A 22307-nucleotide genomic window follows, 5' to 3' on the forward strand; every position below is an offset into this window, starting at 1 on the left:
AATAAGGAGTGATCTGTCGCCGCGACGTGTTGCTGCAACTTGTCGCCTAGTGTGTACCGACCTTTAACGTGTTGTAAGAGTATAGTTTACTAGTGGTGGCTGATGTTGATTGTCACAGGCTAACGTGAAGCAGCTTTACTTCTATGTTTTGTATGTTACGTTCTGATTTATAATCTAGTAGTATCTCTTAATTTTCACGTGACATTTCTACAATTAAATGTGTGTTTATTAAAATGTTCACTGTGCAGTAAAAACGGTTTTTTACCTTACTCTCGGCTATTTTCTTCGAGCTCCCGATAACTCGAACTCCTGATAACTCGAATTTTTTTCGATTTCCCTTGAAGATTCGAGTTATCGGGAGTCGACTGTACATAGCTACAAGACTTTGCTTATACTGGGGATATGCCAAATAACAAATGGCCGAAGTACATTCTGATCTAAATTCTCTTTTAAAATTGTACTCACTATTTTTGTGCGGAGCATCTTTTCTCCTACGCTGGTCCCAGAGGTTTTTCTTGATTTTTCTTCGCGAAAGAGATCAAGAGCAAGCCGCGAAGCGGCGACAACGAGTCGCGAAAGAGACGAGGCGAGAGAGAAAAACCTTTGGTTATCTTGGCCTCGAATCTCACTTTCATGCAGACGACAGGTGTTAAACGCGTCAAATAGGCCACTTGCACTAAGAGGTCACGTGACCAATGCTTCTTCAAACAATAAGTTGGAATATTGCTGATGCCAAAAATTGACAGAGCACATAAAAATTAGCTTACACCCGAAATTTGAGAGGAAACGCATTTAAGGGAGATATTTTATGGCACTTTGATTTTTCAGCAAAGCAGTATGATTTGTATTGGCCGCCATGTTGGAGGGCATACTCTTGCCCTCCAATATGGCGGCCAAAACTACTTTTTGCTTATATCTTGTTAAACGTTTGATAGTTACGCTCAGATGTGCTGTAAACGTTACCACATCATTTTTTCAACATCCTCCTTGAAGTTTAAGTGCAAAGCTTGTGTTGAGAAAGAAGTAATCATAATTTTAAAATCACATTTTGTCCACGTGACCAGGGAGGAACTTATTCCTTTTAGAGGGGGGCGTTGGGATTTTCGGTTTTTCGGTTTTGGCCATTTTCTAGGTCGGTTTTTCGGTTTTTGCAATGAAAAACTTCGGTTTTTCGGTTTTGTTGTCCGTTGTGGTTTCCGGTTTTCCCCTTTTTAGCATCTGGTTTTCGGTTTTTTGGCAAAAACAACGCGATTTTTTTGGATTTTGGTGACCGATGTGGATTTCGGTTTTCCCAATTTGGAAGGACGTCAAAGACAAACCTGCACGGCCTCCCAATGTGGTTTTTGTGGTTGTGTCGCATTATCAACTGCCTTCAAGTTACAATTTTGCTCTTACAAGCATGTCTTTTCTGATATGATCGGAGGTCCCAAAAATTGTTTTCAGCAGAGGCTGATTTTCTATTTTAGACTCCAGTTTGCTATCAATTTCTTTTAGGATCTTGTACCGCTGGGTGATACCGGAAAGGCAATATTAATAGTCTCTCTTAAACTGTTGCTTTTGTTTTATATTAAGTCAAAGTTGACCTCTGGATATAACCTGTGTACACATGCTTTCTTTTTCTATTTTTTTTAAGAGTTTGTTCTAAGCAATCTTATTGTTTCGCCTTTCGCCACCCCGGAGGGTGGCACGAGGTACATTGTATATCAGTCGAAAGGTTTCAGTCTGCTTGTAATTGGTTTTGATGTCCACAAAAACCACATTGAGAGTCCGTACAGTAGGTCTGTCTTTAACTTCCTTCCCGGGTTAGATTCCTCTGTTGGTCTCTGTGCAGTCACATGTTTGGCTACTTTATATATTTCTATTTTACAGTCAATCCAGGTCAAACTGGAATGTGGGATTTTGGATTTTTAATGGGGGTGTACACCTGGAGAGCTTTTCGCGGACGCAAAACTTCCCCTTATGTCCTCTATTGCCATTCAATCGAGGATCTTTGTAAATTCTCCTAGAGGGCCCTAGGCCAGATATGCCGGTTTTAAGACCATAGCATCCATAGATAGTGTTGATACTTTGATGATATTAACGTCTAGAATGATGATGTGCTATTGTGTAGTCCGCATGTTCCACATATCACCATCGTTTGATCTAGACTAGGGTTTGGTGAAAATTGAGCTGTATAAATCTTCGGTTTTGATGGTTTTGTGTCCGGTTTACGGTTTTGATCGAAATCTATCGCGGTTTTTCGGTTTTGGGTAATTTTTAGAGCGGTTTTTCGGTTTTTTATAGACCCCAACGCCCCCCTCCTTTTAAGAAAATGGTGCGGGTATGCAGAACCAAATCACTATTATTCTGTTTAAGATATGACCCGCTAATAGTTTTTCGAAGGCAAAATCATATAGCTTTCATTTTCATGAAAACTACGTCACATGACCTCTTAGTGCAAATGGGAGGGTAAGGGAGCGCTTGATGCAATTTTGAGCAAAATAAATAAGAAAATTGGAGACCGGTTTCACTTCCAGTGACGCCTAAATTGCCAACTTTCCAATTACGTCATAGACAAGGTCAAAGGGTCACGCGTCCAGCCGTCTCTCTTCGGGGAGGATCAAAGACCGGACCCGATAAATACATCAGGCATTAACAATTTAATATAAAGCTACAACTTAAATACGAAACTATGTATACAGATTAATATTCTATAATTTAAAATATTGCTAACTATTAAGGAAAAGTAAACTAAATTAAAGCCTGTTTTACATGAATGCCGTGTCGGAATTAATTAAGAATCGTCGGAAATTAGTTAGAGATGTTGCTTGCCTAGCAGCTGAGGGTAGACTGTTCCAGAGGACTGCACCACTATAGGCAAAGCTATTTTTGTAATGGTTAGTACGCGGCAATGGTATTGCAAGCTTATTATCAGAATCGCGCAAATTGTAAGAAGTAATCACATCACTCCGTTGAATGAATTTCGAGGACAAATAATTCGGTGCGAGGCCGTTTAAGGACTTGTAGACCATCTCAGCCTTTAGTTTTTGACGTCGAGTTTCTAAATTGTCCCAGCCTAATTCTTTAAGCAGTTGGTTATCGTCAGCATCATAACTAGAATGGGTAAGGACGCGGACAGCACGATTTTGAAGTCTCTGTAATTTGTCAGACAATGTTTTGGCACAGTTACCCCAAACAACACTACAATAGTCGAAGTGTGATTGAACTAACCCATGATAGATATTATGTAGAGTTGCAGGAGGAACACAGCGACTTATTCGTTTAATAGATCCAATACCAGAAGAGATTTTTTTAGATATAGCGTTGATATGATTACTCCATGTTAGATTTTCATCAATTAATACACCAAGAGACTTAGTAAAATCGACTCTGTTTAATTGTGTGCCATTAATTTCTAAGTCTGGGAGAACGGATAGACTATTCAATTTTTGTCTTGATCCGATTAACATAAATTCAGTTTTAGTCATATTGAGAGTCAATTTATTGGCAATGAGCCAATTGTTTATATTTAACAAGTCCTGATTTAAAGAAGCCTCAAGGGAGCAGATGTCATTGTCAGCATATGTTAGGTGAGTATCATCCGCGTACATTCTTGGTTGCGAGTTAGATAAACAATTAGGTAAGTCATTAATGTATAAGAGAAACAGCAAAGGCCCCAGTATTGTCCCCTGGGGAATCCCACAAGTTAAAGTGCAGCTTTTAGAAAGGACACCATTGACAGAACACTTTTGCGTACGATTTTCTAAGTAAGAAGAAAGCAATTTGTAGGCAATTCCTTATTCCTTATTCCATATAAACATAGTTTGGATAATAAAATAGAGTGATCGACTGTGTCAAATGCCTTTTTTAGATCTAAAAAGACAACAGCGTTAACATAGCCACGATCTATGTTAAAGGCCCAATTATCAGTGGCTTCGAGCAAAGCGGTTACAGTTGAGTGAAAGGATCGAAAACCAGACTGATATTTTGACAAAATATTATTTTCGGATAAATAGGAAGAAAGCTGATTATAAACTATTCTCTCGAAGACTTTTGCTATTGCTGAGATCACAGAAATTGGGCGATAATTGTTCATATCACTTCTATCACCCTGCTTGAATATAGGCGTTACTTCGGCTAATTTCCAGTCATCAGGGAATGTGCCGGTAGTTAAACAGCAATTAAAAATAATCGAGATACATGGTGAAATAAGGTCAGCACATTCACGAATAAGCCGACTTGATAGTTTATCGAGACCAGCCCCTTTAGACTTATTTAGTTTATTCAGTAGTTTTAAAACCTGTCCACTATCAGTAGGGCGGAACTCGAATCTATTGTTAATGGCTTTGACATATTTCCGATGGCAGTGGTCATTGTTATTAGATAATGGGATGTCATTAGCAAGTTTAGGTCCTATTGATGAGAAATGATCATTGAAAGCATTCGACAAGTCGGATGGTTCAGATATAGAAGTACCATTTAGATTTATTTCTCTAATCGATAAATTAGCGGCTTTACGAGATGTAAGATCGTGGATGATTTGCCACGTTTTACGCGGGTCGCCATTAGTTTCAGTAAACTTATTGTTGTAAAATAATTCTTTAGCAGCTTTAATTTCAGTATTAACTTTGTTACGCATTCTTTTAAAATTGGCCCAATCGTGCGGATCATTCGACTTGATTGCTTTGATCTTTAGTGTGTCACGATTATGCATGCGTTCTTTCAAATCAGCAGTAATCCACGGAGAATTTTTAGATCTAACGCGCTTAATTCGAACTGGAGCATGTTTGTCAACAATTTGTAAAAATTTGGTTTTCCACTCTGTCCACATTTGGTTGGGATCAAGAGCTGGAGCCGAAAATTCCCAGTTCTCATTGCAGATATCGTTACGAAATTTGGCACGATTGAAAGTTTTAAAGTTTCTGTACGTTATTGAAGTGTGACCCTTTCGGAAGTTAATGGAAAGTTTACGAAACACATAAACAAGACTGTGATCACTAATACTGATATGGGCGACTCCAGAGCAGACTACCCTCTCAGGACAATTTGTATAAATTAAATCAATCAGAGTAGATGATTTATCTGTTATCCGAGTAGGCTCAGAAATGAGTTGGTGGAGGCCATAAATATCAGCAATGTTTATTAGCTGACGGACATTGTTGTCGTAATTGGTTGAGGCCATATCGGCATTCATATCACCAAGTAGGAAAAATTCAAGATTTGTTAGGTCAAGTCTCGCAATAAGATTTCCAAATGTGAGAATAGCCCAATTGGAGAGTTAGGAGGCCTATACCAATTGACAACAATAAAAGCTTTAGAGTTCGGCTTGCGAATTTCGATACACAGGTTTTCAAGCTCGTGAACATTGAGATCAGTCCGCACGGAGAAATTTATTGTTGATTTAATATAAAAGCATATACCTCCGCCACCATCGCTAAGCCTATCTCTTCGAATTAATTCGTAGCCACAGATATAAAAATCAGAGTTATTATTAGACGCGTCTAGTTTAGTTTCCTGAATAGCAAGAACATCTAAGCACTTATCGGCAAGCAAAATTCTAATTTCATCAATATGCGTGGAGAGTTTGTTAACATTTAGTGAAGCTAACTTAAATCCTCGTTTTGAAGGAATGTGATTGTTAATAATGGATCTCTGCTGATCCAAAATTGATTGAGTCGATATGCAATTATTGTAGCTATTGATGTGAGATTCATAACAATCAAGACGATCGGCATTCGAGGAAACAGTTCAATGATGATTAGCTTCCTTGGCTGCAAGGACTACTCGATGCACGCAGAATTCTCGAGTACGACAAGATCGAGCAAGCGAAGAAAGGGGAGCAAGACAGAGGTTCAATGACGCGTTGTTGGATTTCCACCGGGCAAAGTGAGGGCAGACGCGAAAACCGAAAGATTCTTCAGCGTTATTGGATTTGCGCAGGGCTATTTCGAAGAGACAGTTGACGTTAATCAAATTTAGTAATGCGTTTCCCGAAGATTATCATCAATTTATAAGAGAAAGTTTGTTTTAGCTAATATTCTCGCACTCGAACAAAGAGATAATCTCCTTGTCTTTAATTTAAAAGCTTTGCATTCGAAGGAATTACAACAGCTTATTTTGTGTTTTTCTGGATAAAAATATAATAATAATAAGAAGAAATAAACAGATTAGGCAGGGCACCCAATGACGGTTTCCTCCTAAATGCATTGAAAAGTCTCTTTAGGTTATCCACAGTACTTTTAGATCTCTAGAAATGCATTGTAAACGGCGCTATAAAATTTGTATCTGGCCAGTCATCCTGGGGGAATTTTTCGAACTTACAAGAGCTTCAGTGAGATTTTTCCGAAAATTTTAGATGCAGTTGAACAACGTTTTGCGAAAGTGAGAATTTTTCTTATTCCTCTCTCCATCACATTTTTGAATCCGAAAATCTTAGGTTTCCTACGAAAATTACCCCAACATAAGGAGTAAAATATGAAAAATTAAACTTCAGAAAATCTTAGGGAATTGTTTAGATAAGCTTCGAAAATTGTACCTGAATGGAAAGCTCGTCTAGAAATTTTTAGCCATATTCAAGCAATAGAAAAGATTTGGCAATCGTGCTTTTCCGAACAGATACTTTACAGAAAACAGTCGTTGGGTGCCCCTCATGATTTGTATTGTGAATTCGGAGAGATTTAGATCAAGGGCAAAATGAGCTACAGCATTCGCTCATGAGACCTAACAGTATTCTGTGCGGCAAATAGGTCGCTGAAACATTTAGATTATCAACCTTTCGTAAAACAAAAAGAATTACAGGAGTTTATTGAATCAATTTAGTTACCCTACGATAAGAACGTGATCATATTCTAGTTGACAAACTATTTTGCGTTCCCTACATATGAACAACCAAAGAAACCAACACGCGATCTATGAAGCCCAAGAAAGTACACTTTATTGGTAAGAAATACAAAAATAAAAATAAAAATACGAGAACACCACAGCCGGACACGTAAACCCCGAAAAACCAATTTTGGAAAAAATAGGGACCGTGTTCCCCCAACCAGTGCTATGGTGATGCCTTTGGGGTTTAAGGCCTGCTAGCTTAAATAAATAAGTAAAGTATAGTAAATAAAATAAATAAGTTACTAGAAGTAACCTCTTAGCTTTGCTAGGATAAAAGAAAAGAAAAATCCGTTTGCCCGCTGAGCTGTTGAGTCGGCAAGGCTGAGACTAGAATAGCGCGACTTAATCATCTCACGACTGCCGCCGTTTCAAGCGTGCGCAAGCAATGATATCACAGGGCTTTACGAGCGCATTAACCTGAATCTCTGTTTTTGTGCCTACAGAACTAAATTAAAATTAGGTTTATTGAACCAACGTAAAGGTTTGAAAGCTATGTTTCTGTACTTTCACTCGGCAGATAGCCACAGTTTTAAATTTTATTTCTTCAGACAAATTCAGATCAGTCAAAACACTTCCTTGGAACCTCTAAAAATCTTCATGCATTACTGAAGGTTATTGCTGATTATGTCACATGTTAAGCTATGAAATCAGCGAAGTCAGTGGCATTAATTAAGAAGAATTCAGAAGTTCCAAGTTGCGCTGTTACGTTCGAATTCGAATTGATAAATTCTACATCTCTCTAATGATCTTGCCAATTGTAAAATAGCCTTCTCACTTTACCTCATGGCTCACACATTTGTTACATTATTGACCTTATTCCATGAGAACAAATAAAATATGGATTTTTTTCACTTCTTTAACTCTAACATCCTTTTAAGAATGCCATACCTAATTTTTGAATACTATCTTGCTTTCTATTTCGTAAAATCCTAAACAATGATTGTTGCTACAAGGAAGTAGTGCTGAAAAAGTCTTATTTCCATGGTGACACCATAGGGTTTGCTCAACAAACTCTGAGGTAACAACCACAATTCAATTTCTTTATTTTCATTATTGCTTTGAACGAGTTCAGTTGGCACCGAATGCGCGTTAAACCGTTATGATTCATCGACCAAGAATAATGTTACTACTCCTTCCTCAGAACATATAGGCCAAAATTCAAACTGGCTGCTGTTCTCTCTCGCCGGTTTACAAAGTAAAATATATGGGATAAAGGCGTAGTAGAAGAATAAACTGTCAAGTTTTAAACCTTATAAAATTGGCTGAATCCGTTTTCTATAACGATCAGTGTTTGCTGGCGAAACTGTAGGGTACAGCAGTGCGAAAAGCAGTCTGTTAAAACATGGGCCTTACTTAAATATGGTAGTTTAAAGTTCATCTTTGCTTGGTTTCTCCTCCACGTAGGGTGGTAGAGTCGTGCAAGTACATCCAAAATCTTTCTCCAGTATGATATATGGACTCTTGAATTGCACTCTTTTCCTCATGGGTGCTGTTGGGACGAAACAGTTTGGAATCACCTTTCTTCAATTTTTAAGTAAGACTCTCCCAGGTTTATTTTACTACAGCTTCAGAGTATATTCGTGGTGAATTTTTTTATAGCCTTAAATTTATCGTAGGGGCAGGTGCGTGTCTTCAATGTCTATTCCCACTTCTATTTTGTTTGGTATACAATTGAATTAAGCAAAACTAATCCATTTTAATTTATGGAGTTTGAAACGCATGGTATCTTACACCAGATTGTGTTTTCTGTTCTTCCTTTGCAGTTCTCAAACTCATTAATAAACAAAGGAAATTAATGTTTAATGGCTATTTGGAAATCAAATGAAAAACTGCTAATTATTGCATCCTTAATTTATCCTTTCTAAAATCATAAGCTATTGAAGAAGGAAAAAGGTAAGTGTTTGGTGCTTACCAGGTAAAGACGCCAGGGCCATTTACTGAGCTGCGGGGTCTCTTGATCTGAGTACAAGAACATAAGCATCATCATCATCATCATCATCATCATCGTCAGCATCATCGTCGTCGTTAGCGTCATCAACTAAATCGTCAGCATCAGTCGTTGTTATCAGCATCATAATCATCATCATCATCATCATTACCACCATCGTCATCACCACCGCCCGCATCATCGTTATCGTCTCGAATATAATCGTCAGCATCCGCCTTTTCATATCATCATCATCACCATCGTCATCATAATCGTCAGCGTCATCGTCATTATCAGCGTCATCAACATCATCGTCAGCATCTTCAGCAATCTTTGTCATCATCTTCATCTTCATCATAGTGTGCATTGGTCTTTCTCAGTGTATCAACATCATCAAAATCTTCATAATTGTCAGCATAAAGTCAGCATCATCATCATCATCATCAACATTGTCATTATCATCGTCGTCCTCGTCAAGGTTACTGACAGGCCTCAGTCGTCAAGCGCTCTTCAGATCGCGATGCCACATCAGGTTGCTTAGCTTGTCGACGTTCACCGCCTCTAAATCCCTCAAGACAAAGTCAAGACCACACGTTTAACTGATCTTATTATCAAAGGTTACTAGCCCCCCCCCCCCCCCCCCCCCCCAACCCTCCCAACCAATAATTCGCACATATGTCCAATACTCTTGACCAGATTCCTGTGGAAAAAACCTGGAGTCCGACGGATCGAGACGGAGTCTAGTCGAAAAATGAAACCGGAAGCACAGTAGAGTACACTTGAGTTACCGGAAGTTTAGTCATAAGATGAAACTGGAAGTGTAAACAATACTTTGAGGAGGGTCGTCCGATGCAGTCGATCGGATCCATTGGAAACACATCTGTTCCGATGGAATCTCAGGAAGTCTAGTCGCGCCATGAGTCAAAGCAAGCACACTGCACGTGTAACATAACTCGTTCTTTAAGCCCTAAGTCGAGACTTGCAAGCCTAACATGCAACATAACTCGTTCTTAAAGCCACGAGTCGAAACAAGCATGGTACACACGTAACATAAGTCGTTCTTAAAGCGAAGAGTCAAAACAAGCACGCTACACAAAAAACATAACTCGTTCTTAAAGCCATGAGTCGAAACAAGCACGGCACACATGAAACATAAGTCGTTCTTAAAGCAACGAGCCGAAACGGGTCGAAACGAGCATGCTACGCGAACGGCATAACTCGTTCTTAAAGCCACGAGTCGAACCAAGCACGGTACACTCGTAACTTAACTCGTTCTTTAAACCCGAAGTCCCCGGGCCCTAATTCGAGACTGGCACGCTTAAAGCGAAGAGTCAAAACAAGCATGCTACACAAAAAACATAACTCGTTCTTAAAGCCATGAGTCGAAACAAGCACGGCACACATGAAACATAAGTCGTTCTTAAAGCAACGAGCCGAAACGGGTCGAAACGAGCATGCTACGCGAACGGCATAAGTCGTTCTTAAAGCCACGAGTCGAACCAAGCACGGTACACACGTAACTTAACTCGTTCTTTAAACCCGAAGTCCCCGGGCCCTAATTCGAGACTGGCACGCTTAAAGCCACGAGTCGAAACAAGCACGGTAAAGCTATAAAACGGGACAAAAGCCCTGCGAAACAAGGACAGTACACAAGTGTAAATTGCTTCGTTCTTTAATCCAAGAAACGAGACAAAGCGCTGCAAAACAAGAACGTCCACATTTACATACCAGACGCGTAGCCAGGGTTTTCCCAGAGGTACGCACAATTTTTCCTCCCCACCCAAGAGACTCAATGGCTCTCTTTTGCCTAAGCTCTGCAATTATCAGAAGAGGCCTGATTAAGCTGGGTCGGGCAAAAGGAAACACTGAGGTGCTTCCCATTCAAAGTCTATAGTCTATAGTGCTTAAGCCCGCCGACACTGAAATAGTGGTATTAAAAGGTCCTCTCCCTACCCCACTGCATTTGTCCCCATCCGTTTATTAGGAGCTTAAGTAACCACAATTTTGAGTGATGAACGTCAACTGGAAGTGGTCTTTTTGCAATGTTGGGGCGTGATGTTGACCAAATTTCCAGGCAAATCATCTCTATGAGAGAAAAGACACTTACAAATACAAATTTGGTAGCTTTAAGGCATTTTGAAAGGAAAAATGCCACACTTCCGGTTGATGTGCGTCGCTCAAACACATCTTTGTTTAAGCTCTATAATAACAGTTAGATGTATATATGCATTTAATCAACGTGGCCATAAGCCGCTTGGAAATGAGTAAAGTTTACAATGGAGTCTTTGCAGGCCTGATGGAGTAATTATTACCATATCAGACCTGCAAAGTCCCCTGTTCCTGCCTGAGGGCTCCCAGTTTTGACAAAGGATATTACCCCCGCCGCGGCGGGTCCCCCTGTTGATCCAGTTGCAAATTAAAGTTCTTATCCTGTCAAACAGCCTTAATCAATTTTTTAGAAACTCATAAAAACTTACAAATTTCCAGAAAAATCCTTTGCATTTCTTGACACTTCTCATTGCATTCGCCACCCTATGCTTCTTTAAGTTGAAGCAAATCTGCCTATGGATGTGACGAATCATAGGCAGTTAATAATTTTTGTATCTTGCCATCCTCAGACTGTAATGAAATAGATGGCTGGAAAAAAGCCACAAGTAACAATTTTAATCAGCTGCTAGATTCTCCTTTCATATTACCAAAGGCGTCCCGAACTGACTATAGCCAATAGGCGAATCCTTGTTTACATTTTTGGCCTCATTAACATATGCTTATTATTATCTGATGAAGCTAATAACATAAAATCTACAAATATTGAAAGAGCATAACAATTTCTGTTATCTCTGAAAATTTTAGGCTCGATTACCAGCCGCTGTTCGGGAAAATAAGACCGGACCCGGGAGACGGCGAAAATCGAGCCTATGAAAATTTGCACCGATGTAAATGTGGTGGTGAATTTTTAGCCTGGACAGTCTTGTTCATTCACATTATTTGTTGTTCAGGTGACGGTTCCATTAAACAAGAATCTCCCGATACATATCCGTCACAAGTATCAGGTGGCAGTTCCAAACAAGGATCTCCTGACACAGATCCCTCAAAAACTGCATCAGGTAGCAGTTCCAAACAAGAATCTTCTGATACAGATACCTCACAAACACCAGGTAAAAATCAGGTCAAAAATAGATTAGGCCAGAGTCTGTTGATTGTTTTTATAGACTCTCAGACTCATTACTTTTTCTATTATTATTTTACTTTTTTACTTTAATGCATCTTGAAGGGAAACAAAATTTTCAGTTCAAGAATAAAATGAAATAATTTGTCTAACAAAAAGTAAGTGATCAAAAAACACTCCATACTATCATTTATCTTAACTCGAAGAAAACATGTAGAAATAATTGCCCTGAACTGGTTCAAACCGTGGCTTTAATTACAGTGGAACCCCGCCTTACGACCACCCCGTTTATAAGACCACCTCGTTATTACGGCCATATTCTTTCAAACCAAACGTAAAAACCATTGAGTCATTTTATTATTTTGAAGACCCCGTTAATGCGACCACCTCGTTATTACGACCAGGATTTTATGGCCCAACGGCGGTCGCATTAACGGGGTTCCACTGTAGTTAGTAAAGCTTGGCTCGACCCCCCTCCTGGCTGCATATCTCGCGTGATTCGTTGGCTTGAAACATTCGGGAGCTGACCGTAATCAACAAACAGTTAAGAAAACCTTCTGGGCTTATGCCGTGATCATTGTAAGTGGAACGTTTGCGTTTCTTATATTTAGCGAGACTCTCCATATCTATTTACGTGGAAGAAATGTAGAAAGTTTGATAGAGGGCCTGCAATTCCATAATTATTATCTCAAATCAAATTCAATTGCTTCTCCAGCAGAAGTGCAACATCAAGAGTTGAGCACCATGAAGAAACATGTCCGAGAAGTCACCGAACGACCTTACAGAGATCTTAAATCACCTTTTCATAAACTAGGCGAAGGACCTAAACGAGATCTGAAGCTTGACGAAATCTTCACCAATTTAATTGTTTATGAGGGGAGAGCTGAGTGTGACTTTTCTGGAGACAGATTGGAACAACTACAAGAGTACCACAAAGCCAATGAAAATTTGCGACCAACACGGCCAGGAGATATTTTCGATGCTGAAAAGCAGAAGATTCTTGTTGTCGGTCGTCCTGGAATTGGAAAAACCATGTTTAGCACAAAGATTCTTCGCGACTGGGCGTCCGATAATTTAATCAGTGAAACACAGAAATCACAAATAGATATTAATGTCGCTTTCCTCATTAAGTTGAGGATGTTTAACTCTATAAACAAAGCCCTAAATCTTCGCGACCTTCTAGATCACTCAGAGTATTCAACAGCTCTCTCCGAAGATATCTGGAACTACATCCTTCACAACCCAGAACAAGTACTGGTGATTTTTGATGGATTTGACGAATATTCTGGTAGGACTAAGATCAATGAAGATGACGTTCCGTACAGAAACAGTGAAGAAGAGAGGATGCCTGTCCATTTGCTGTTGAAGAAAATAGTATCGGGAAAAATTCTTACCGGTGCGACAGTCTAACGACTACAAGACCCAATGCCGTGTCATGTATCAGAAGTCTTGACTTTGACAAAACAGTTGAAATTCTGGGATTTACAACTGAACAAGTGGAAGATTATGTACAAAAGTTTACAAAAAAGGGGGACAAAGCGGAAACCATAAAGCAACACATCACCAGTAACTTAAACCTTCTGGCCTTCTGCTACATTGCTGTGAATTGTTACATCATTTGTTCGTGCTTGTTAGAGTTGCTTGGTAACACTACTGGAAGACTGACACAAACATACTCAATTGCAATCAAGATGTTTTACTTTAGTTACGATGATAATCAATATCGCCACGATAAAGCCGAAGGTCAACCATTTATTCTAAAGAAGTTTAAGGAACTTTCCTCCGATGTGCAAGATGTGTTTGCACGTCTGGGAAAAATTGCCTTTGATGGAATTAAAGAGGGAAAACTAATTTTTGAATCACACGAAGTTAAAGACCTAGAGAGTAATGGCTTGTTTCACCGTTTACCTGATAATAGAGACCGTCCTTTAGCTGAGCCAAGACCGCAATATTGCTTTTTACACCTGACGATACAGGAGTTCTTGGCGGCGAAGTATTTGGTGGACACGTACAGTTCCGAAGACCTGCAGAAGTTAGTTTCTGATCACATCCAGGATGGCGCGTGGAAGGTTGTGATGCAGTTTGTGGCTGGACTACTGGCTGAAAAAGGAGAACAATCAACAGATATTTTCAGCAACCTTCTTCCCTCAAAAACTGTTACCGACAAAGTTGAAATCAAGATGAATGAAGATTCAGAGGAACGAACTGAGACGCGGACCTGTTGGCCAGCTGATGAAGACGGGGATTTAGTGGTGACGCTATTCAATTGCATGTATGAGAACAATGCCTCTGATCGAGAAGTTCAAAAGAAACTGGTGAAAATTGGTTGTAATGTGCTTGATTTTAGGCGGTGTAACCTGTCACCTCTCGACTGTTTAGCATTAGTGCATGCACTTAAATCTGTTGAAGGAATTTTGGATTTTGATTTAACCGACAACAATCTTCAGTCGCTAGGATGTATTGAGATTGCGAAGTTGTTACCTGGCAACCTACACAATCAGGGTTTTTGCGAACTAAAAAAATTAAACCTTATTAGTAACCGAATAACTGATAAAGGGGTTAAACATTTATCTACAGCACTCACACGCACTGACTGCAAACTAAACAGCTTAAACCTCTTAGGTAACAAAATAACTGATGAAGCAGTTAAACATTTATGTACAGCACTCACACACACTAACTGCAAACTAAACAGCTTAAACATCGGGTTTAACAAAATAACTGATGAAGCAGTTAAACATTTATCTACAGCACTCACACACACTAACTGCAAACTAAGCAGCTTAAACCTCTTAGGTAACAAAATAACCGATGAAGCAGTTAAACATTTATGTACAGCACTCACACACACAAACTGCAAACTAAACAGCTTAAACCTCTGGAATAACAACATAACTGATAAAGGGAAAAATCTCCTAAACTCAATGAACATAAACTGTAAAGTATGTTTCTCACTTTTTGGAGCAACAACCTTCAGTCGCTAGGATGTATTGAGATTGCGAAGTTGTTACCTGGCAACCAACACAATCAGGGTTTTTGCGAACTAAAAAGATTAAACCTCGCTTTTAATCAGATAACTGATTAACACCATACTAACTACAAACTAAACAACTTAAAGATCAATCAATGTTGCTTTTTCTAAACTTAAGGCTCAATAAGATAACTGATGGATGTATAAAACGCTTCACTGGCAGCAGTCACACGAAATAACTGCAGAAGAAACAAATCTTAGACCTTAGAGATAACTAAATAACCCGGCAAGCAAAAGCAAAGAAAATAAACTATAAAGTATTTATCTAAGCATGTGTAAATATATTTTTCTGAACAGCAATAATTTGAGCTACATTCTTTGACATTATATTTCGATTTTTTAAAAGAAGTTAAGTATTTTGAGTTCGGCAATCAGGTAACTTCTAAGCAATCTCGAAGCTCTTAGGTATCCGTTTATATATTGTTTTTTTTTTTTAATAATAGTTTGGGTTTTTGTGAGAAGAGAAAATTTGTTTGGTCACTACTATAGCTTTACATAGCAACAGGGTGTGATTTAAAAAAAAAAGTGTATTAATGACCCATAATGAAGACTAGAACAAGTTGATGGACATTTATATATATTCAACTTAGATAACTAAACATACAGCTACATATGAAGACATTTTCCTTTAGGAATGTTATTAGTATAATGTGATAATCATGGTTTCACTGATTTACAGTAAGCGTCATCTTAGAATTCTATTTTGCAGTTATCGCTTTTTCTAAAGGTGACTGATACATCATGTTTAGCTTTCCTGTAATTATTCATCCTTGTATATAAGTTTAGTTTTTGATATGATTAAAGTTCTGTTAGACCAATATTATAGATGTCGGCCTGGCCTCCCTTTTTATTAAATCAATCTGTGCATCCACCAAAATGCGGGGCAAACTGCTTTTGGGACAGAAAAAGCAGAGATGGGTCTAGCAAGGGGATTGCACGGGAAGGGGAAAGGGGTGTATGCACCCCCTTTTACCGCACAGATACTTTATCTTCGGCTCAGATGTAAAGCTTTGTATATAAACCGTAACGGATCCAGACCTACTTGAGGTAGTTTCAAGGTGGATCGGTTGTTTCTACCCAAAATAAAGTGCAGAGCTTCGATTTTGGCCAATAACTGAATAAAGGAAGGGCCTCCCCATTAGTTGAGTTTAAAAACCTTTTTTGCTGATCAAGTAACAAGAAATCCTGCCCTGAATAGTTTGAAATCAGCGCCCTTACCGGAGTCAGAAGGCAAGATTTCACCAACTCACCTTCAGAAACTGTAAACTGCAGCGACCGCTTTTGTTATTGACTTTTGTTATTGGCTAACACACCTGCTAACATAAGAAGTAACAATTAAGCTTAAATCCAAGATTCCCGGTAAAGAGAAACTAGCACCAGGGTACTGTTAAAAAAACGCATGTTTTTATCCTGGGGCGGGGGGCGGGGGGGGGGACGCACTTGAGGGAAGTTTGGGTGCGGATGTGCCGCGGAGTCCTTCAAACCCTGAACATGTTTAAGACAAAATGATCCTTTCTTTACGCGGTTTCGTGACCCAGTCTTAGTATTCATCAGTTCTCTTTGTCGTCACGCAACGGTCCTCCAGTTTTGGGGGAAGAGTTAAACACGAAAGAAACTCTTTAAGCCCTAAGAGTGATCAGCGTCAAATTTCTCCTTCTAATATCACTGCTTTATAAACAGAGTGGTCATGAGAATTAAGGGCATGATCACACAAGATGAATCCAATTGATACTTCAACACATGAGAGAAGAGAGAGTAGTCTCCCTAATCCGCTCTGGGATAACAAGGAAAGAGAGTGTAGGTGGAAGCTATTCCGCCCTCTCTAGATATTTGTATAAGTGTTTATGGACTCATGGGATCGTAGGTTCACCAAACTTAGCCAGTCATTTATGATACACATTTTAATATTATTTGACTCTTCGCATTAACACGATACACTTACTACATTTACTGCAACATGTATAACTTTTTCCTTTGCTTGAGTCAAAACGTTACATCCTGGAAGGGGAAAATTTGACGTGCATTTATTATTTATTGTAACAGCGTCGTCTGCAGCAATATCTCTATCATTTTCAAAACCTTTTTGTTTTTGTGTTAACTATCACTTGGAAGTAATATTTCCTTTTCTGTTCCTTGTCGTTTATCTACGTCATCATTTTGTTTATCCTGCTCGTTACTATCATCACTGTCTCGATTCTGCTCCTGTTCCTTATCATCGTCCATCTTATTGTACGCCTCGGTAAATTTCTCATCAATGAAGCTCTCCACCAAACCTTCGATCTCCCCTCTATCTGGGCATTCAAGTTCGTCAAGAATCCGCCGGATATCTTGTACAGCAGCAGATGTGGATCCACGATGCAGCTCCAAAGATGATTTGACCAGTAACGTGATATCCAGCGGCAACAGAGCGGCGCTGATTACAGAACCAGCAACGTGTGCTGCGCGCGTCCCCGCAATAGCCGCACTTCTGGCTACAGCGCCTGCAGTAGCGGCCGCTGATGCGGATATTGTGGCTGCAGAAGTGGCTGCTCTGAAGAACCTGGCACCGAATTCTACTCTCTCTTCGGTGGACGTGCCGATCTCTTCATAGAATATCCGCTGACTAAGAAATTCAAATCCACTTCCTTCTAACTCTCTGAGCAAAACCGCGTCATCATGCAGCGGTTTAAGGAACTCTGCTAAGCTAGAGATGAAGTTCTCCAAGGAGTCTAACTGTTCCTGGAGCTCACTACAAGCTTCACGATTGTCCTCAATTGCCGCTTGCACTTCTTTGAGTCCTAACTTTTCTAAGATTATCTCAAGGACTTAAGAACCAGACATGACCAGTCCTCCCGCGCCACCTATTCCTGCCCCAACAAGGGACACTACGATCCCTGCCCCAAATGTAAAGGGTGCGGCAATGAGGCCCGCAACTGACAGGATCCCTCATATGGTACCCATGGATGCTCCTGTTATGGTTGAGATATTCACCTTTCTGTGATGTTCATGTACCTTTGTGGCTAGTTCTTCTAATTGTTCTTTAGTGCGTGTTCTTATTGGTATCCAGCGTAGAAAAGCGTCGTGTAATTCCTCTCGAAGTTTGCGCAGTTGATCAAATTGCGCAGTGATATGGTCAACGATGAATGATTCGCGGTTTTCGAGCATCTCACTGGTATCGTCCTTGTTTTTTACCTCTGTGGGTACAGCTACTGCCAAAAAAAGAAAGAAAGCTCTATGTTTCTTGGCTAAAGTTCTCTGCCACAATAATTCACATAGAAAAGTAGAAGCTACATTTCAGTTTTATTTTGCGTTTTATTTTGCGTTTTGAATGTTGCGATCAACAAAAAGTGGCATTCACCTGCCTGCGGTCAGCTCTTAGCTTTTTCCAGGCGTTTAGATAGTGGAGAGTTCTGCGAAATGGAGAGCGAAATGTTATTGAATGTTGATTAAAATGGAAAAATCGTTGTTGAATCTGATTTATGCGCAAATGTTCGTTTTTTCGCGCTAATGAATGTATCATCGCACTATTAGTCGCCGTTTGACGCAAATGAATGCGTATTTTCTCTTAATGAACGGTAAAAGATGTAATTCCCCGTCCCCTTCCCCCGCCTCTCACCTGGGTATCGAAAGCCTTACAAGAACAGGCGGGAAGCAAAAACAAAAGCCAAGCACAGGGAAGTGCTTTTGTCGTTAATTATCATCTATTCACTGTTTTACATCTTCAATGTAATGTTTTATTGTTAACAAAAGCATCTTGTTGTTGTTGCTTTGCAATTAACGGCTTGGAATCATCGTGGTGTTAGAATCTGTCAGACTCAAAAGTGACATCACAGACCACTACAAACAAGAACGCTCTTAGTAGCGTTGAGTCTCGCTTGCTTGGAGATGAGTTTTGTTGTCAAAGGCCCCGGTGCCGTTATACTACTTGTTCGTTTGGAATACAAAACGAGTGTTGTATGTCATAATGTATATACTCAAAAAGTAAAAATTGCAAGGAGAGATAGGTCGCACATCTTAGCCTCAAACCGGTGTGAAACCTTTGAAAACCTTCTACATATTGATATTGCTCCATTGAGGAGTGCTCTTTCAGGGATTCTACACTCGAAAAATTGAACGATGATTTTTATCGGTATCAGGGGCCCATGACTCTGTCAGTATAAATATACATAGCTTCTTTGTACCGGACCAAGATACGGCTCGGTACAGTATATGTTCAGCACAGGAAAAAAGTGTAAGTTGAACAGAACCTTATACAACACACAGTTAATTCAGTTCGCGCGTATTCCTGTTGAATTTGTTGTCCGTTTTATAGGATATCAGTATCGCATGAAAGTAATGACATTTTCCATAGCTACTTAGTATCTACTTTTAATATCTCCGTACAGTCTCAGAGTACAATGTTTAGAGTTGTACACAGCATGCATTTTAGATGGATAGATAGATTGATAAATAAATAGATAGATAGATAGATAGATAGATAGATAGATAGATAGATAGATAGATAAACAGACAGACAGACAGACAGACAGATAGGTAGGTAGATAGATAGATAGATAGATAGATAGATAGATAGATAGATAGATAGATAGATAGATAGATAGATAGATAGATAGATAGATAAACAGGTAGGTAGGTAGGTGGTTAGGTAAGAACCTTAGTTTATGGCACGATAAAAAGATCAGCATTGCTGGTGGGGTCGTGCATACAACAATTACAAGAAAAATAAGGAGTATTGAAAGCAAATGTACACTTAAAAATTTAAAACTGTTAAAAGTTTTTTCTTGTATTACAGTATCACCAGGATAAAGCGTTTCATTTTACCGGAAAATTTCACTTTCATGTCAAAACAATCACTGACTCAGACAGACTCGGATTAGTTTACTTGAATTTAGCGTTCAGTACAGCGAACGGGATTATGTTCTGTGAAATTTATCTACAGTCTGCGGCCCACATCATCACTGATTCACAATTTATTTATTTATTTTATTTTCAAGTTCTTTTTAACCATCCTTGATCCCTGATTTCTCGATCCTTGATCCTCGATCCTGATTTTCCAGTAAACCTTGAAGTTTTGCTCATTAAGATTATTCTTTTTTTTTTCGACCACTGAAGTAATCGTTTTTGGCTCCGCACGTTAACGCACGTAAATTTTAATCACGTAAATCAAATAGAGGTAAGACAAAGAATTGAGATTAAACGTCAAAATTAAGCGAGTTTCTACTTTTACGCTTACATAATTGTACGTGCAGCCTTTCATACATTGCCTTTATTTTATTTGCGAACGAAAATTTTACGCACGTGCGCACATAAAAATTACGTGACAGTGGATACTTCATATCTCAAGTATTTATGAAGTGCAACACGACTTCACATCGTAACAACTGCGAAAATCTATCAATTAAATACATAAAACAAAGTGAATCTATTTAACCGTACATTTCCTGTAATTGCGACAATATTCTGAGAAACGTAACGCCTTAAAAAGCCACAAAATCCTGAGGATTTCCCCGCTATAATATTTTCTCATCCTGCTTGGGGATGTGCCTGCATGTCGTCCATAATTACACGAAAATCAAGGGCCTCCATTCGAGGAAAATTACGGCATTGCCAAACTTACATGCGTCATTTCAGTCATCGCCGAAATAAACTGCATTCTCATCACGAGACTCATTTCCATACAATGAAAGTCGTCATGATTCTTATCCCCAGTTTCCACGGTCTTCGCTAGGAACGCGGGGTCTACAAACTAGGTCCCACCGCCAAAAAAAAAAAAAAGACGATTGCATTTTAAGATTCTCGCTTTGCTCAAGCAAGCGAGACTAATGAGGCAAGCAGTGTCTCCGTGAAATAACACGTTTGTTTAATGGACCACTGTACACAAAGTGCTATAATTAGAGATATGGTTAGTTAAAACACCCTATAGCTCAGTGTTAAAATACTCTCATGCGATCATACATCATTTTGGATCGAGTTTTAGTCCACTTAGGCTTATCTACGTATGGACACACACGATAGTGACCAAAAACTGAATCTGTTGGAACAGCGCAAGAAAACACTGCCGGATTTTACGCTGGCGATTACTTTTCAAGCGAGAAAGGACTATATTTGCCAGAAAGGTGTCGTTGTACAATTTATGTTGAAGTTTAGTAGGTGAATTACGTTTAGCTTTCAGAGCTTTTGTGTGCTACTGTCCCTGTTAAACTTGATAAAAGGCAAAAAGAGCTGCAGTTGAGAAGAGCAAAGCTCTTATCATGACCTAGTGACCTTCTCTGCTAGCAACTGAACTTGGTGATGGACCACTGTTTGGGGAACTTGATGATGGCGATGGACTGATTCCTGAAAAAATATATATATATATATTAAGGTAACGGATAAATAAAACTCGTAGCCTCGGCTAAGCCTAGGCACGGTTCATAAGTGACGTTATTTCACTGAAACAACCATCTTTTCTAATTTTCTTTTTTTATTCCGAGAAATACATGCATAGAGCAGCTGAACTTTAAGCTTTTAGCTGAACGCTTACCTCATCAATGAGCAAAATTTACCCAAAACTTGAAGAAATGACGAAATAGGGCATTATGACGTCTTGTATTTCTGACAAAAAAAAACTCCTCATCTTTTAGTCTAAGTTCTCCTATAAAATCTGTTTATTTAAGGGAGGTATAAAAAAACAACTTGGAAGAGTGCCTCAGTACAAACAGCCAAACACCTAGTCGAAGGTCCAAAATGCTCTGTTACGCGCAGTTTATTTATTTATTTATTGTTTTTCAGTTAATCTTAATATTACCGTAGACTCGTTTCAAAACGTTTCAGTTACACGTACAAAGTACCTGTTTGTAAGACTGGGATGATGTCTTTGTTACAGTCATCACTGGTGCAACACTCGACTGCGCATTCCAGCTGGGTCAATTTTTGCCTTCTGTCTCCCTTGAAAAAACCGCCCACAGCCGCACAAGCCGCTTTCTTTATCTGTAATCATCGGTCAAAAAAGAACAAAAAAAGTAGACTTCTGTTGAAGTCATTAAAAGGGAATAATACCAAAAAACTTTTATATTTGTTTTAGCTTGTGCCTTCGGCATGAGAACCTCCTGTCTCGCAACCTTAATGAATTAGCTACAATCAACTCTTTCTAAGGCGGAAACTTAGTGTCCGTCTTAGCTTGGATTTCCACTGTCGCGTATTTTTTCCGTGCGTTTTACGCACGTAAATTTTACGCGGGTGAATAAAATAGAGACAATGTATGAAAGGTCGCTTGTAAGCGTAAAAGGTTGAATCTCGCTCAACTTCTCGTTTAAGCTCAGCACATTTTATCTTGCCTCAATTGTATTTACGTGATT

At 39.2% G+C, this 22307-nt stretch overlaps 1 protein-coding gene and 2 pseudogenes across 1 annotated transcript; 1 reads left to right on the forward strand and 2 right to left on the reverse strand.

Moving 5' to 3' along the window:
- Positions 1 to 3742: 3742 nt before the first annotated feature.
- LOC140931442 (uncharacterized) lies at positions 3743 to 9149 on the reverse strand (annotated as a pseudogene).
- A 1866-nt stretch (positions 9150 to 11015) lies between these two features.
- On the forward strand, positions 11016 to 13370 carry LOC140931443 (nucleotide-binding oligomerization domain-containing protein 2-like). Its single transcript, XM_073381259.1, has 3 exons — positions 11016 to 11055; positions 11791 to 11949; positions 12676 to 13370. The coding sequence occupies exons 1-3, from the start codon at positions 11016 to 11018 to the stop codon at positions 13368 to 13370; spliced, it is 894 nt and encodes a 297-aa protein (XP_073237360.1).
- A 3669-nt stretch (positions 13371 to 17039) lies between these two features.
- Positions 17040 to 18723, reverse strand: LOC140931444 (apolipoprotein L3-like; annotated as a pseudogene).
- Positions 18724 to 22307: the final 3584 nt, after the last annotated feature.

The sequence above is a fragment of the Porites lutea genome, chromosome 3 (assembly GCF_958299795.1).
Source record: "Porites lutea chromosome 3, jaPorLute2.1, whole genome shotgun sequence".
In the NCBI taxonomy this organism is placed as follows: domain Eukaryota; kingdom Metazoa; phylum Cnidaria; class Anthozoa; order Scleractinia; family Poritidae; genus Porites; species Porites lutea.